The following is a 17,598-nucleotide window of genomic DNA, read 5'->3' on the forward strand; positions in this document are numbered from 1 at the left end:
GCAGAAAACGAAACTATGCTGCAAATGGAGTTGGTACCTGAGCACGTAGTATGAAGTTTCAATGGCCCCTTGACAGAACATTATACATTACATGCGGTTAGTAAGAGCTCTTTGTTTGTTTTGATGCAACTCTGCGTCAAGTATGGCTGAACTGTTTTAAGTTGTAATGCTTTGTGATTTCATTGTTTCCAGGAATGTCAGTGGTATCCATAGGATCTGAACATGAAATGGGCCAGTGCAACCACGAAGAGGCCGACAGCCGCATCATGGTCCAAGTAGCCTACCCCAGTCTGCAGGGGGTGCTTGTCAGGACCGTTGACACCGATGTTGTTGTGATCTTGGTTGGAAAGCTTCATGAGCTTCACGTGCCAAAATATGGGTGGCGTTTGGCATGGGACGCCACTATTCGCTTATCAGCATCAACAGAATCCGTTTTACTCTTGGAAAGTCTAATTAAGTCGCGAGCCCTACCCGTCTCGGGTAGCTTTCTATCATATGTGCATACTGATTCAAGTAGTTAAATTACCTTTTTGCCCATTTTTTTGTGTAGTCAACTGAAACCACAAACAATTTGGGCCACAAAATGTAATATTCCTTGCAATGTTGTCCTTGTGAAAAAGTGGCATAATTAGTTTCATGTTATTTCTATATGCATTTAATATCAGCCATTTTGCATGCTTGAACATTAACAAGAAAACTGTGAAGAAGCATTACACAAAATGGTGAAAGTTGGAAGAAAAGGAAATCCAACATAATAGTGGCAAGTTGCCAAGTTTGTCTGTTCATGCTCTGACCAGAGGACTGCAGTACTGTCATATCGACACCAGAGGGAGCAAGATGCATAGTGTGTTTTCCTGTGGAAGCAAGTTGAAATTATTTTTCATTGTGCGCATACATGCATTTCAACAACTTAACAGCTATGTGGTATATCACAGTTACCCTCAGTGTAACCTACTGTGAATTATTTCATCTGTTATTTCTTTTTATGTTTTGTAGAGGCATCATTTACAAACAGCTAATTCAGCTAAGTGTGTTGTTTAAATTAGCTTGACTCATAAATGTGCCTTACCATAACTGTGTCTTGATGACTTACATTTCGGTTGCTGGCAGCAAAAGTTCTCTCAGTAAAGAGTAAATCAATATCTCTTGTCTGAAATCTGAAATGATCAATATCACGTTACATTGCATCAGTGCAACTATCAATTTACATATGCCCTGTTTAGATGACATGATATACAGCTTCGATTATACAAAACACATAATCTTTGCTTGATTCCTAGTGGATCAGTGGTAAGGAGCAGATCTGCAACTCCAAAGGTAAGTGGTTCAAATCCCAGCTTGGTGAGTGTCTGTCATGTCTAAGAATGTCCAGTTGATGTCAATATTAAGAGGTTCTAGGAGTCTACAAATAAGCAGGTTCTAGGAGACTGTAGATAGATGTAGTGGGTTCTATGGGCAGCATAGAACCAGTGAAATCTCCAGCCATTTAGTTTCTGCTTGTTGGCACACCCTGCGGGTAATGTTGGACAACCAGAAAAAGCCGATAATAAAATAAAAATGATGGTACCCTTAACTTAATATTTTTGTCGCACGACCTTTTGGAGGCAATCACTGCAATCAAGCGATTTCTGTAACTCTCAATGAGACTTCTGCACCTGTCAACAGGTATTTTGGCCCACTCCTTATGAGCAAACTGCTCCAGCTGTCTCAGGTTTGAAGAGTGCCTTCCTCTAGATGTTTCAACTCCTTCCACAGATGTTCTATTAGGATTTAGATCAGGGCTCATAGAAGGCCACTTCAGAATAGTCCAATGTCTTGCTCTTAACCATTCCTGGGTGTTTTTAGCTGTGTGTTTAGGGTCATTATCCTGTTGGAGGACCCATGACCTGCGACCGAGACCAAGCTTTCTGACACTGGGCAGCACATTTCGCTCCAGAATGCCTTGATAGTCTTGAGATTTCATTGGACCCTGCAGCAAAGCAGCCCCCAGAAACATAACCGAGCCTCCTCCATGTCTCACAGTAGGTACAGTGTTTCTTTCTTTGTATGCTTTATTTTTGAGTCTGTGAACATAGAGCTGATGTGACTTGCCAAAAAGCTCCAGTTTGGTCTCATCTGTCCAAAGGACATTCTCCCAGAAGCCTGTGGCTTGTCAATATGCATTTGACAATTCCAGTCTCGCTTTTTTATGATTTGGCTTTCAAACAGTGGTGTCCTCCTCGGTCGACTTTGTCTCAAACAGTGACACTGGTGTACCTTGACCTTGGAGTTCACCTCTAATCTCTTTGGAAGTTGTTCTGGGCTCTTTGGTTTCCATTTGTATTATCCGTCTCTTCAATTTGTCATCAATTTTCCTCTTGCGGCCACGTACAAGGAGGTTGGCTACAGTCCTCTGGACCTTAAACTTCTGAATAATATGCGCAACTGTAGTCACAGGAATATCAAGCTGCTTGGACATGGTCTTATAGCTTTTATCTTTAACATGATTGTCTAAAATGTTCTTTCTAATCTCCTGAGACAACTCTCTAATTAGCAAGACACCTGTAATGCTAATTAGAGGACACACCTTAGTTTAACATGTCCCTATGGTGAAATTATTTCAATCTTTTCTAGGGTACCATCATTTTTGTCCAGGCCAGTTTCATTTGAATTATTATTCTGTTGAACCACAATTCAAAAGCAATGTCTGATTTTCATTAGTTAATTTTCATTACATTTTTATTTATTATTACTTTTGTCAAGGGTACCAACAATTTTGTCCATGTCTGTATATATAGTATACATGGACATACAGTCAAAGGCACATTCAAATACGCCAAATACACAATATTTCTCTCACTCTCACTCACTCACACACACAAACACACACACACACATGACATACTGTATACACATAGTCATACAGAAAAAAATGTTCATTAGCTTTAGAATGTATACATTTGGCATTTTCTTTTTGAGTATATCAGCTGTAAGCCTTGGTTTAACACGAATACACTTTAACACGACGTCGTATTTATAAAGTTGCATAGTTACTGTTGCTATTGGGTGAATGCAATCAACAAATGGAAATTCAAAAGAAAACATTGAAGCTCACACATACAGTTTAAAGGGGTAATAGAACATCTGCGTCTGTCCCTACTATTGTTAAATATAAAACCTTTATTTCTGACAAGCAAGCTAAAACTAATCAGGCTATTGCCTAGCTGGTTCTCGAGGAGTTGCCCCCCTTATAAACACATTTTATAATTATTTTCTCAGGACTGTTACTAGAAAACACAGATTCACACTGCTTTGGCGTAGGCGCTTGACTCTTTCCCATTCACAAAGCAGTTGTACACACGGCATAAAGTTATCATAAAGAATGTAAGAAAATACAGATAATTATCATCAGAAGCTAGAGCTATCACTTACATGACATGACAGAAAGATGAATATAATACTAAATGAAATGGTTAACTTAATGGTTAACTAAGACATCTTCATAATGTCCAGCCTTGGACCGGTCAAACTCATTAAACACATACCTAAATTGTCAGACTGTACTAATGATAGAGCCTTGATATAGCATTACACTACAAATGATTCCAAGCCCTGTGACTACTTCTGGCATTTAATGGTAAAGATGTTGAGCAGAAGAGATTCAGTTTCCATACAGCTCAAATGAAAGTAAAAAATTCCACAGAAGGGCGACTCAAAAAGTCTCTGCAATGTATATACGTATGCATATTTTTTCAACTTGTATCGATTTGCCAATAAATCACTGCTGATATTTAAGTCCTCATGAGGTGAGTTTAAATTTGTCAAATTTCTTTGAACCTGGTTCCCATTAGAAAACACTAACTATACAACTATATTGTGTATTTAAAAACATTTTTACAGTATATTGTTTTAAAAAAAATATTTCACAGTATAAGCACATGTTTGTCACAACCCTGGAAAAAATCTTTCTCACAGTGGAAAATGTTAACTAGAAATGTTAATATACTGTAAGGGGAAGACAAAGAAGAGACTACCCGTGCAGTTTACAGATCTTGGCGATCTCTGACTATAAATAAAAATTAGAAATAATAAATAAATACAAATAATGTTTCCCTCTTAATTTCAGCCTCCATTGGCCCACATGTACAACCCCTAGGAGAATATATAGGTGTGCTGTTCACTGATGAAGCTTTTAAGTGTTGATTTAAACCTAGTGGCCAAAAGTATTATTGAATGTATTCTTTAAAAGTCTGTAGATTTGTGGACTGAGCTGAGGTCTGTCCTAAGAACTACAGTAAATAAAATCTTCTCTTTTGATTGAATTCAGATTTCCAGAGCTTCAGAAATTATAATATAATAGTAGGATTGATATTCTTGTCTCTCATGCCCCTGCTTCGGTGCTCATGTTAAAGATTCAGCCTGACTCATTTAGTTTGTTTAGCACTACAGTTTTCTTATACAGAATCATATTTGGAAGGAAATTATGAGATTGTTGCAATTCATTGATTGAACCACTCTTGAGGAAGTGTACACTTAATGTCAAAAGCAACTGGCCCTTTCATGGTAAACCCGACATAGAATGACACATACTTGACTTCGATGTCTTTTAAATCACTCTTGTATTGGGGCCTGACTTCAACTTTGACATCTGGATTACAAGTGTTTGCCAAAATATAATTATTCTGAACTAATCCGTAGACCCTAAGTAGGATTCTTTTGACTCTTTCTTCCCTCCATATTTGTCCATTGTCAAACTGTTCAGGGCTCCCACATTTGGTGAGGGCTCCATGGCTGACGAAGCGTTCATAGCCTTGCTTCTGTCCCAAGTAGAAGTGGACGGCAGGTTTCTTTCCATGTTCCATCGATTGCATTTCATTCATGAAATTGCTCCTGAGCTGTGACAAGAACCTGCTTATTTTCTCAGACAGTTTTGTGTGGAACAGAGGGTTGTTCTCTGGCCACAGAATAACAGGAGCAATGAAATGCACTGCCATAGAATCAGCAAGTTGAACTTGTTTCAAAAGAACCTCCTTTAGAATTTGAAGAAGTTCAACATAGGGTGCATAAAACTGAGATTGTGGACAGACACAAAAATGGACTACATTGGCATAAATGTAGTTGACAACATCTCTCAAATTAACATGCTTGTTGTATACAGTATCCTGTACTGTTGGACTATCATCTGCAGTGTGGGATCAGTGCCTTTGCTGAAAGATATTCCAGTATTCCAAAATGGGTATCTGCTTTGTGTATTTCCAGAACTGCCTCAATCTGTACACGGTTGGTATGTTTTTATTAGCCATTAGTTCTTGAGGATCTGTTTTGCAGAAAAGGTCCACATATTTGTGGAAACTCCTGAGGAGCTCCTTCCTTGTTTTCTCTTCTCTTGCATCATTCTGTGAGAACCAGGGCTTAAGGTTGATAAAGAAGCTGTCAAGGAAATCAAATTGCCTCCTCATGTTGTCCTTATGTTCTGCAAAAATGGCTCAAGTTCTGTAGGACATGGTAGTAGATGCATTCTTGTGTCTCATGCGATCATTACTGGCAACAGCTTGGATAGGTATTTTGCCTGAGAGGATGTGACTTAGTATACTTCGCCTAAGTTTATCAAGGGAAAAAACTGGAATTTTCTCTAGGACTTCAATAACCATCACTGCCACCTGAATTTCTCCATGACGTCCACTGATGTTGGTAGGGTGTGTAGTCTTTTTTTGCGCTGAGATCTCAGAGCAACTTCTTTCTTGGCAATAACTTGAGTCTCTTTGAAAGCATCTATGGCAGAGCAGGCCATCTTGAGATAGTCTTCCAGCTGGTCAGGTTTTAATGGGATCATCTTGATTTGTGACAATGGCATTCCTCAGTTCATGCTTGAATGACTTGTGCAGAAGTGTCAGCTATATATGAAGCTGTCTCCATCAAGATCTTTTGCTTTTCGTGCCCAATCTTTTGCTTTCTCTGAAATCCCTTTTCTTCAGGTAGTGGTACCTGGCCAGAAGCTGAGAAATGATTGCATCTTTCTCAAAGCGTTTGGCTTGCATTGAACAGAACTGTTTCTTCAAACCCTGGTGTTCCCTTTGATAATAGCGTGGATGAGCGGTGAGAACTGGGTCTCTTCACTCTCTGGCGAGTGATATCTTTTCACCAGCATGGCATGGACATCTTGTAGAAGTTTCTCTTTCCCCTGAAGACATCATAAAACTGGTCTGTGGTCAGGCAGAAGGTTGGCAATCTCTGCTTTTGATAAACTGTGGGTAGTTCGTCAACTCTTCCAAACAATGCTTAGCCATGCTTGGATGAATTACTCTCACAGCATTGAAGACCACTTTGGCCTGGACAGTGCAACAAGTTACAAGTGGGGAGAAATTTCCCAAAGCCATCCTGTACTTTACAAGACCCGAACTTTGGCTTGGTTGGCAGACCCAAGAATGTTTTCGCACAGAGCAACAGACAGGGGTGGATTTTTTGCAATAGACATTCAAAAGGACCATCACAGCATGAGTTGGGCTTGCTTTTGGTTGATGTTAAAGCTCTTCAGGGTGTTTTTGGCCACTCCCTTTATATACTCTGGTGAGAAGTTCTCCTTTAAGATCAATGAAGCCATAGAATGTTTCAACATTCTTGTATGTCTTCTTCATTTTCCCCAAGCTTATTTTGGAAGAGTTTCTGTTCTGGCTCTGATAGTTTCATTCCTAATGATGACAGTGTCTACTGTTGCCTCATGCCGACCCCAGGACTCAGTTTTGCATGCAACAGAGTATGATGACTTGGGGATTGGTGCCCCCAGTGCTCTTCCTTGGGCATGCTCTTTCAATGCTCTGTTGCAGACTATATACTGCATCCCTTTCTTCAAAGTCATCGATCATCAGTAATATAGGGAGCCCAGTAGACTGTTCCGTTGCTCATAGGTCAGCAGCTGTACCACCTGCTTGGCAACATCATCCGGATCTGCTGCTCCTGTCCTTCAGAACAACACAGCGGAATTTCTCTTTCTGTGTCCATAAAACATGCATTGCAAGGTAGTACCACCACAGCCTGGGAGATGCATTATGTTGAAGAGCAGCACAAGGTCTTGTCAAGGAACAGAGATCTGGAATGATCGTGTCAATTATGTAATCAAATTTGTCTCGCTTGATGAATGGTGTAGATCCAGGTTCCTCAGAGAAGTAGAAGTTCCCACCATGATACCTTCCCTCCTTTGTTAAAAATTCTCCTGGATTGACAGCTTATCGTCATACCCCCTTCACATTGATTGACACACAGAATATCCAGGGTGTCCAAGCAGCCCTCCATTTTCTTTGTTAACATAACTTTGCTGCCTCCACCGCAAGGTAAAAATCTGCTTGAGCGACGGTTACTGGACCACAGACTGAGAACAGTGCCATTAATCTCCGCAAAGCTGAGCTCAGAAAATGCATCTGTTTGAAATGTTGTCTCCATAGCGAGCTTCAATAAGCTCCTTCCAAGAGATGAAAGATCGGTCATTCTCACAGATGCACAGGATTTGGTGGGGTCCTCTGAGCTCTTGCCGGAAGGTATTGAAGATCTCAAGCAAAGGGTCCTTGCTATCGATGACATCAGACAGCAGCAGAAATATGACAAGGAATCTCTTGGGAGGTAGGACTTCACCTCGACACAAGAAGGAAACGACATCTCGAACAGAAGCTCCTTTTTCTGTTGACCAGGAGTTTATGTCCGAGGGCTCCTCTCCACTGATGTCACCATTGCAGAAAATCCAGCTGGTGATTCTGGTCAGTTTCAATTTGCTTGCGATGTCCTCTACTGCTTCAGTGATTTTGTACTGCCGCTGGAGAATGGACATTTGTGTTTCGATCTTCAAAAAACTTCTTTAAACCTTTCTCTGAAGACTCTGGATCAAAGTCCAAGACTGCAGTCAGGTTCATGTCTAAAAGGAAACTCAAGGAATCGAGTTGGACTGGATGCGATTTGTTGGTTACAAGTATGTACCTTTCAAAATGGGATGTATCCAAAGAATGTGATCCACCAGTTATCATTTCACACAACTTGGAACCCTGAACGCTATTTCTAGCAATGGAAAGGCGCTTTTCTTCAGCTTCCTTTCTTTCCTGTGACAGCTTTGATATATTTTCATTGTATTTAGTGTACTCCTCCAGAGGCTTGGACTGAGTGTTTTGCCTAAGAAGATCTCTGCTGCTACTGTTGTCTCGAATGTAGAAAGACTTTTTTGCATCTTCCCTAGATTCTTTGCTCTTGCTTCTTTTTGACTTTCGTGAGTCCATGTTGTAGACATGAAAGAAGTTCTCTTCACAGACTGAAAATGTCGGTTCTATGTCAACCTCCATGACATAGTTCTCTGAAGATGTCATATCAGATTGAAGCACCTCGACAAATCGAGGTGGCTTGATGCACTTCTTTGCTGCCGCCACATGTTTATGTTCAAAGTGGCCCTCAATCATGTCATGTAAAGCTTTCCCAAAAGACTCTTTATCTTCAACACTAAAGCCTAGAATCTGACCATGGCTAAAATCTGGCAAGTCCCCTACGCCAAAGTGAATGGTGCCATTTGTGCGACTGTTCATACAAGCTCCTGCAAAACGCACAACCTCGTCAGTGAATTTCTTGATTTTGGCTTCTTTTGTTGTGTCACCTGTATTGATGTATGCTTTAAATTCATGACATGGCTCAATCAAATCTAATGCCCCTGACTCTGGTATGTCGAGACAGCTGTTAATCCTGTATCTGTAAGCTTCATGAAATCGATTGAAAGGGTAAGGCTTGCACGGACCCCCTGCCTGAACTCCAGGATAATTTAACATCTCAGCTTTGAGTTTCACAAGTTCATCCCTCTTATGAATTATCAGTTTTGCTGGACCCAATGGAATACCTGTTCCCATCAAATCAGATTTGTCCAAAAGTAAAAGACTTTCTCCATTAATTTTCTGCTGGTACATTATATTAGCACATTCTTCACCTATATTTTTCAACTCAAGAGTCCACTTTCTGACATGTTCTGTAGACCAGCTCTCGATCTCCGCAGGAAGTTGTCCAGCAGGCAGATCCTCCATATTTCCTCCTCCATCACCCTGAAACCAGAAAAAAATACATGTCAAGCTTTGTAATATTACAATTACAGACAGAAGAACAAACAGGAGGATATGGGGACATGTGAACAATTTTGTTCAATTGCTTGACAATAAAAAGCACTGGTGGAAACGGTTGGCAAATGAACTAGGTACAGAAAGTTGCTAGACTGTTAGCAACACTGTTGCCTTTTTTGCTTTGTTAAAATTAGTTTATTAGAATCATAGGTTGTAATGCATTTTGTATACATTAAACGTCGTTTATTAGAGATACGATGCAAATGAACATTCAGGAACTGATGACGAATGGGCAGAATGGCTTGGATCTTATACGCAGACACAAAGGACAGGGCAAGGGTAGACAAAGACGCTAATACCCCCTCTAAAATGGCAACAGACATTACACTGACATTAACCCGTGGTGGCACATCACTTTTGAAACTGAGGAAGCCCCAAAATGAGGGGGGCGGGGAGAGGCGGTCGGGTGATAGACAGATAGATAGATAGATAGATAGATAGATAGATAGATAGATAGATAGATATATAGATGGATACTTTATTTATCCCGAGGGACATTTTTGAATTTAGTGTATGATAGTGAGGATTGATCACAGACTTGCCGTGGTGCTGTCATAGCTGGTTTAATCTGGTCAATTTCATGTTACACGTTACAGATAACTTTACTCACAGTAACAGAGATATACCACTTAAAAATGCTATCCCAGGTACATTTTCTGCTAAGCTATATTGTATTGCCAAAATTAGAAAAGTCCTATCCCTCCAAGATGCAGAAAAACTAATCCATGCTTTTATTACGTCGCAACTAGATTACTGCAATGCTGTCCAGATGTAGCAACAACTCAATAAAGAGCCTCCAGCTTATACAGAACACTGCTGCTCGCACACTCACTAGAACTACAAAATGTGAACACATCTCACCTGTACTTGCCTCTCTGCATTGGCTCCCTGTCAAACGTAGAATTGATTTCAAAGTACTCCTTCTAACATACAATGCCCTAAACGACTTGACTCCAAACTACCTTAAGGAATGAATTGTCCCCTTTTGCCCACCGGGATCGATTCGTTCCCAGAGTGCAGGCCTCCTTGTAATTCCAAGAATATCAAAAAGCACAATAAGAGACAGAGCCTTCAGCTATTAAGCCCCCCTCCTCTGGAAGAATCTTCCTGCCTCCATCCGAGATGCAGACACCCTTCCCATATTCAAATCAAGACTAAAGACATTCCTCTTTAGTGCATCTTATAGCCATGAATAATTGCGTCACGTCACAACATTCCCCACCTTATCTGGCCATGTTGTAGTGTTTAACAGGTGCAGGCTACAGACAGAGCATGTTGTAGTGTTTAACAGGTGCAGGCTACAGACAGCGCATGTTGTACCGTGCCACCCTTACTACGCTTGTATGACCATAACTCCCCATTCACCAAGCCAGCCAACATAACTAAACATAACTCATCACATCACTCAACTAAACACATACAAAATCCCCAAAATCAATAAAATGGGGCTACAGACAGCACATGTTGTACCGTGAAGGCACGAAGGAGGGCCTTTACGGATCCCGGCTACAGCATACGGCGCGTGTAGCGACTATCACCAGCCAGTTGGGCACTGTTGTGTATCTTCCCATCCCTGCCATCCTAACTAAGATCCTCATGCACCATGTCAGCCAACCATAACTAAACCTAACATAACAAAACTAAATGCAAATAAAATTCCCATATACCTGACCAGGCAACCTCTCTCTCTCCCTCTCCTTCTATATCCTATTGCTTAATTGATACTGATAAAGTGGCCATATTATCTACTGTTAATTGCCTACCTAAATGTATCTCCTTATCTGTTTATCAAATTGATGTCTACTAACAACATTTTTCTCTCTTATAGCATGATCCAAATGCTGATGGATGTGGAAACATTGCTCCTCATCACCCTTCCTAGTCTAGACTTTAATGTGGGATGCTGCCAGTCTCTCCAACCGATCTACTTGTAGAAAACCCTTGGGCCCACATGCACCCATCACCACCGTGCCGTAAACTTACTCTACCCTATACTCTATGCTAGCATTTATATGCAATATATATAATTGCCACCATCAACATGTTTTTCTTTCTTACCCTTGTAACAGTAACCCTATGAGCACACTGTATACCCACTAAGCTGTTTTTGTATGGAGCATGTATATACCATATGATGTTTTTATATATGTTATGTACGTCTACCAAATGTATGCTGTGTACATCTACCACATGTATGCTGTGTACATTTACCCCGTGTATGCTGTGTACATTTACCACTTGCTGTTTCCTCTCCCCTTCTGCCCCCCTCCTATCTCTTCCCGGCCCCCTTTATGTGCCGTGGTTCTGCTTAAGTTTTCTTCCTGATTAACAGGGACTTACTATCTCATAGTTATGACTTACTATCTCATAGTTATGACTTACTATCTCATAGTTATGACTTACTATCTTATAATAATGACTTACTATCTTTCTGTCTCGTATCAATGACTTACTATCTCATAATTATCACTTACTGTCTCATAATAATGACTTACTATCTCATAATTATGACGTACACATATCTAATCCTATCTAATAGGCTACAGCAGCAAAAGACAAGTCAAGCAAGTCATGACCAGAGGTTTCAAGGTGCTGCTGAATGAATGTTGCCACAACAATTTTGTGCATCCGACATCACAGTGTCCAGTAAAGCAAGGATTACAGCATAAGTAAAACCACATTTGAAATTCACTCAATGTATTCACAATTATTATTATAAGCTACTAAGTTATAATTATGAGATATGATGTCATAATTATGACATACTATGTGACGGCCTTCCATAATTGCCAGCACTAATTCATAGGCTACAATATAATACCTCTGCCTTATGTTCAGCCATCCTTGAATCCAGTCAGTCGAAACACGTCTGGGCTTTATTCAGACTGATGGAGAAGAGGTAAAGATATTGAATTTCAGAGATGCACCATGTAGAAATGAATACTGTACAATTGTACAGGCTACACCTACATCCTCTTTGATTTCTAAGAAATGATTATTGACATGGCGAAAATGCATTCCATATATAGATATATTGCTAAAGGTTTATTATCAGAGTCACACATAGCATTTGCATAATGGGAAAGCTCGTCATTCTAGAGTTCTTCTTCCAACTCACCATTGTAAGTAGGCTGGCTGAGTTCCCAAGTTTCTTGTTACCCAAGACTTGGCCAATATCCTGTGGAAAGTATTCGGAAATTGTGATCACAAAGTTTGGGTCTTCTAACTCGGTTAAATAGTTTTATATGCTTTAAAAAACCTTTTGACGCATGGGTAGGTGATTTTATCAGGGTTATATTTTCAACACGTCGCTATTGACAGTGTTTAAACTTAAAAAGGAAACTCCTTTAAACAAGGAATAACAACCAAATACACCAACAAAAATTATGGGCAAATGTAACCTACAAGCCTTTGTGATTTAAAATTCTCCATATCACCCATATATCGATATAACATTGTCGTGGATGACAAGTTAGTTTGCGGTTAGCTACTCGAAATTCTCAAAAGAGAAAACGTAGCCTTTTTCCTCAGCTCGGCTTTTCCTAGTTGTTTGAAAGCCTAGCAGTCATCAATATGTCATTGATAAAAAGACTAGCCTAATAAATGTAGCATAGGCTACTTACCCATCCAACTCATCCGTTATTGCTGGTAGCCTAGTTAATAAGGGAAAAGAGGACTTTTTCAAACCCCTCAACCCAGGTCGATTTCGACGTCCATGTAAATATGATGGCTTATGCGGAAGACGGTAAGAGATAAAGTAATGGTCAATGGGCGGTGCGAAACCGAAGTCCAAGGTGTCGGACTAGCCTATGTCCGACAGCCAAGGATAATAAATACAAATTATGTATATCTATGCAACAGCGATTAAAATTAAAATTAGCAAGCATACTTTGTTAGTTGTTTCAAATTCAGAGCGAGTTCAATCAGAGCTTTTCGGGAGTTTTTCTGAGTTCATTTTGAAGTTTTGAAGATGAGCTGTTGTCATATGACGAGACCGATAAGCTTAAGTTTCGATTACTTTGCAGAGAAGATGTTGCAGAAAACGAAACTATGCTGCAAATGGAGTTGGTACCTGAGCACCTAATATGAAGTTTCAATGGCCCCTTGACAGAACATTATACATTACATGCGGTTAGTAAGAGCTCTTTGTTGTTTTGATGCAACTCTGCGTCAAGTATGGCTGAACTGTTTTAAGTTGTAATGCTTTGTGATTTCATTGTTTCCAGGAATGTCAGTGGTATCCATAGGATCTGAACATGAAATGGGCCAGTGCAACCACGAAGAGGCCGACAGCCGCATCATGGTCCAAGTAGCCTACCCCAGTCTGCAGGGGGTGCTTGTCAGGACCGTTGACACCGATGTTGTTGTGATCTTGGTTGGAAAGCTTCACGAGCTTCACGTGCCAAAATATGGGTGGCGTTTGGCATGGGACGCCACTATTCGCTTATCAGCATCAACAGAATCCGTTTTACTCTTGGAAAGTCTAATTAAGTCGCGAGCCCTACCCGTCTCGGGTAGCTTTCTATCATATGTGCATACTGATTCAAGTAGTTAAATTACCTTTTTGCCATTTTTTTGTGTAGTCAACTGAAACCACAAACAATTTGGGCCACAAAATGTAATATTCCTTGCAATGTTGTCCTTGTGAAAAGTGGCATAATTATTTTCATGTTATTTCTATATGCATTTAATATCAGCCATTTTGCAAGCTTGAACATTAACAAGAAAACTGTGAAGAAGCATTACACAAAATGGTAAAAGTTGGAAGAAAAGGAAATCCAACATAATAGTGGCAAGTTGCCAAGTTTGTCTGTTCATGCTCTGACCAGAGGACTGCAGTACTGTCATATCGACACCAGAGGGAGCAAGATGCATAGTGTGTTTTCTGTGGAAGCAAGTTGAAATTATTTTTCATTGTGAGCATACATGCATTTCAACAACTTAACAGCTATGTGGTATATCACAGTTACCCTCAGTGTAACCTACTGTGAATTATTTCATCTGTTATTTCTTTTTATGTTTTGTAGAGCATCATTTACAACAGCTAATTCAGCTAAGTGTGTTGTTTAAATTAGCTTGACTCATAAATGTGCCTTACCATAACTGTGTCTTGATGACTTACATTTCGGTTGCTGGCAGCAAAAGTTCTCTCAGTAAAGAGTATATCAATATCTCTTGTCTGAAATCTGAAATGATCAATATCACGTTACATTGCATCAGTGCAACTATCAATTTACATATGCCCTGTTTAGATGACATGATATACAGCTTCAATTACACAAAACACATAATCTTTGCTTGATTCCTAGTGGATCAGTGGTAAGGAGCAGATCTGCAACTCCAAAGGTAAGTGGTTCAAATCCCAGCTTGGTGAGTGTCTGTCATGTCTAAGAATGTCCAGTTGATGTCAATATTAAGAGGTTCTAGGAGTCTACAAATAAGCAGGTTCTAGGAGACTGTAGGTAGATGTAGTGGGTTCTATGGGCAGCATAGAACCAGTGAAATCTCCAGCCATTTACTTTCTGCCTGTTGGCACACCCTGCAGGTAATGTTGGACAACCAGAAAAAGCCGATAATAAAATGAAACTGGCCTGGACAAAAATTATGGTACCCTTAACTTAATATTTTTGTCGCACAACCTTTTGAGGCAATCACTGCAATCAAGCGATTTCTGTAACTCTCAATTAGACTTCTGCACCTGTCAACAGGTATTTTGGCCCACTCCTTATGAGCAAACTGCTCCAGCTGTCTCAGGTTTGAAGGGTGCCTTCTCCAGACTGCATGTTTCAACTCCTTCCACAGATGTTCTATAGGATTTAGATCAGTGGAGATGGTTGTAGACTTTAGAAAGAACCCAGCCCCACCCACCCCAATTTGTCATCAATTTTCCTCTTGCGGCCACGTCCAAGGAGGTTGGCTACAGTCCTCTGGACCTTAAACTTCTGAATAATATGCACAACTGTAGTCACAGGAATATCAAGCTGCTTGGAGATGGTCTTATAGCCTTTATCTTTAACATCAGCCAACCATAACTAAACCTAACTTAACAAAACTAAATGCAAATCAAATTCCCATATACCTGACCAGGCAACCTCTCTCTCTCCCTCTCCTTCTATATCATATTGCTTAATTGATACTGATAAAGTGGCCATATTATCTACTGTTAATTGCCTACCTAAATGTATCTCATTATCTGTTCATCAAATTGATGTCTACTAACAACATTTTTCTCTCTTATAGCATGATCCAAATGCTGATGGATGTGGAAACATTGCTCCTCATCACCCTTCCTAGTCTAGACTTTAATGTGGGATGCTGCCAGTCTCTCCAACCGATCTACTTGTAGAAACCCTTGGGCCCACATGCACCCATCACCACCGTGCCGTAAACTTACTCTACCCTATACTCTATGCTAGCATTTATATGCAATATATATAATTGCCACCATCAACATGTTTTTCTTTCTTACCCTTGTAACAGTAACCCTATGAGCACACTGTATACCCACTAAGCTGTTTTTGTATGCAGCATGTATATACCATATGATGTTTTTATATATGTACATCTACCAAATGTATGCTGTGTACATTTACCCCGTGTATGCTGTGTACATTTACCCTGTGTATGCTGTGTACATTTACCCTGTGTATGCTGTGTACATTTACCACTTGTATGCTGTGTACATTTACCCCGTGTATGCTGTGTACATTTACCCCGTGTATGCTGTGTACATTTACCCCGTGTATGCTGTGTACATTTACCCTGTGTATGCTGTGTACATTTACCACTTGCTGTTTCCTCTCCCCTTCTGCCCCCCTCCTATCTCTTCCCGGCCCCCTTTATGTGCCGTGGTTCTGCTTAAGGTTTCTTCCTGATTAACAGGGACTTACTATCTCATAGTTATGACTTACTATCTCATAGTTATGACTTACTATCTTATAATAATGACTTACTATCTTTCTGTCTCGTATCAATGACTTACTATCTCATAATTATCACTTACTGTCTCATAATAATGACTTACTATCTCATAATTATGATGTACCCATATCTAATCCTATCTAATAGGCCACAGCAGCAAAAGACAAGTCAAGCAAGTCATGACCAGAGGTTTCAAGGTGCTGCTGAATGAATGTTGCCACAACAATTTTGTGCATCCAACATCACAGTGTCCAGTAAAGCAAGGAAGTAAAACCACATTTGAAATTCACTCAATGTATTCACAATTATTATTATAAGCTACTAAGTTATAAGTATGAGATATGAAGTCATAATTATGAGATACTAAGTCATAATTATGACATACTATGTGACAGCCTTCCATAATTGCCAGCACTAATTCATGAGCTACAATATAATACCTCTGTCTTATGTTCAGCCATCCTTGAATCCAGTCAGTCGAAACACGTCTGGGCTTTATTCAGACTGATGGAGAAGAGGTAAAGATATTGTATTTCAGAGATGCACCATGTAGAAATGAATACTGTACACAGGCTATACCTATATCCTCTTTGATTTCTAAGAAATGATTATTGACATGGCGAAAATGCATTCCATATATAGATATTAGTGCTGTCAGTTTAACGCGTTATTAACGTTAATTTTTTTATCACGAGATTAACGCGAATTTTTTTTTAAATATATATTTTTTTTTTTTAATATTTTTTTTTAGATTAACGTTCTTTTTGGCCTCGCAAACTGTGTAGTATGCTAACGTTACGGTTTGAGTGAATGATGAGCGCGATACGGCGAAATGGATGATAAAAAGCTTCTGAATGGAAAGTTTACTTTTAAAAGTTGTGTTGTGCAAAAGAAGCAAGCTTCACTGTTGTCCGAAAATGTCAACAGGCAGCTGGCTGAAGTAGTACCTTTTATTGGTAACCTAACTGTTATGGTTCATTGTTTCTGAAATAAGAGGCCTGACTGCTATGTTCCCAGCAAACTTGAAAAAAAGAAAATATTAAGCATCATTTAACTGCACTTTAGGCTGATTCCTTGCTGAGTCCTTGTTTACCTGAAATGTGCACTTTATAATTTTATTTTGTACCGCCCTGTTTGGCAATGTTGGTTTTCAATAAAATAAAACATTTGCATAAAGCAAGCCAATTCACTTTTCCATGTTGATAAGGAAATTAAAATAAAAATAAAATGATGGAAAAAATAAATAAACGAAGGGACATTTAGAATAGATAAAAAATTGCGATTAATCGCGATTCATTTTGAGTTAACTATGACATAAATGCGATTAATCGCGATTAAATATTTTAATCGTTTGACAGCACTAATAGATATATTGCAAAAGGTTTATTATCATAGTCACACATAACATTTGCATAATGGGAAAGCTCGCCATTCTAGAGTTCTTCTTCCAACTCACCATTGTAAGTAGGCTGGCTGAGTTCCCAAGTTTCTTGTTACCCAAGACTTGGCCAATATCCTGTGGAAAGTATTCGGAAATTGTGATCACAAAGTTTGGGTCTTC

At 39.6% G+C, this 17,598-nt stretch overlaps 1 protein-coding gene across 1 annotated transcript; it reads right to left on the reverse strand.

The window, feature by feature from the left end:
- Window positions 1-7,763: 7,763 nt before the first annotated feature.
- On the reverse strand, window positions 7,764-13,037 carry LOC116222811 (sterile alpha motif domain-containing protein 9-like). The gene is made up of 4 exons (XM_031577620.2): window positions 12,740-13,037; window positions 12,235-12,294; window positions 11,938-12,001; window positions 7,764-9,041 (listed from the first exon to the last, which is right to left on the reverse strand). Exons 3-4 carry the CDS (start codon window positions 11,956-11,958, stop codon window positions 7,764-7,766), a joined length of 1,299 nt encoding a protein of 432 aa, XP_031433480.1. The 5' UTR covers window positions 11,959-12,001; window positions 12,235-12,294; window positions 12,740-13,037.
- Between the last annotated feature and the right edge of the window lie 4,561 nt (window positions 13,038-17,598).

The sequence above is a fragment of the Clupea harengus genome, chromosome 2 (genome assembly GCF_900700415.2).
Source record: "Clupea harengus chromosome 2, Ch_v2.0.2, whole genome shotgun sequence".
Lineage (NCBI taxonomy): Eukaryota > Metazoa > Chordata > Actinopteri > Clupeiformes > Clupeidae > Clupea > Clupea harengus.

Excerpts from the sequence above, each read along its gene's own strand:
- LOC116222811 (XM_031577620.2), bottom strand. The coding sequence starts at position 11,958 with ATGGCTGAACATAAGGCAGAG. Across the intron at positions 9,042-11,937 it reads TGGCTGAACATAAGGCAGAG|GGTGATGGAGGAGGAAATAT; the intron begins GTATTATATTGT and ends TTCTGGTTTCAG.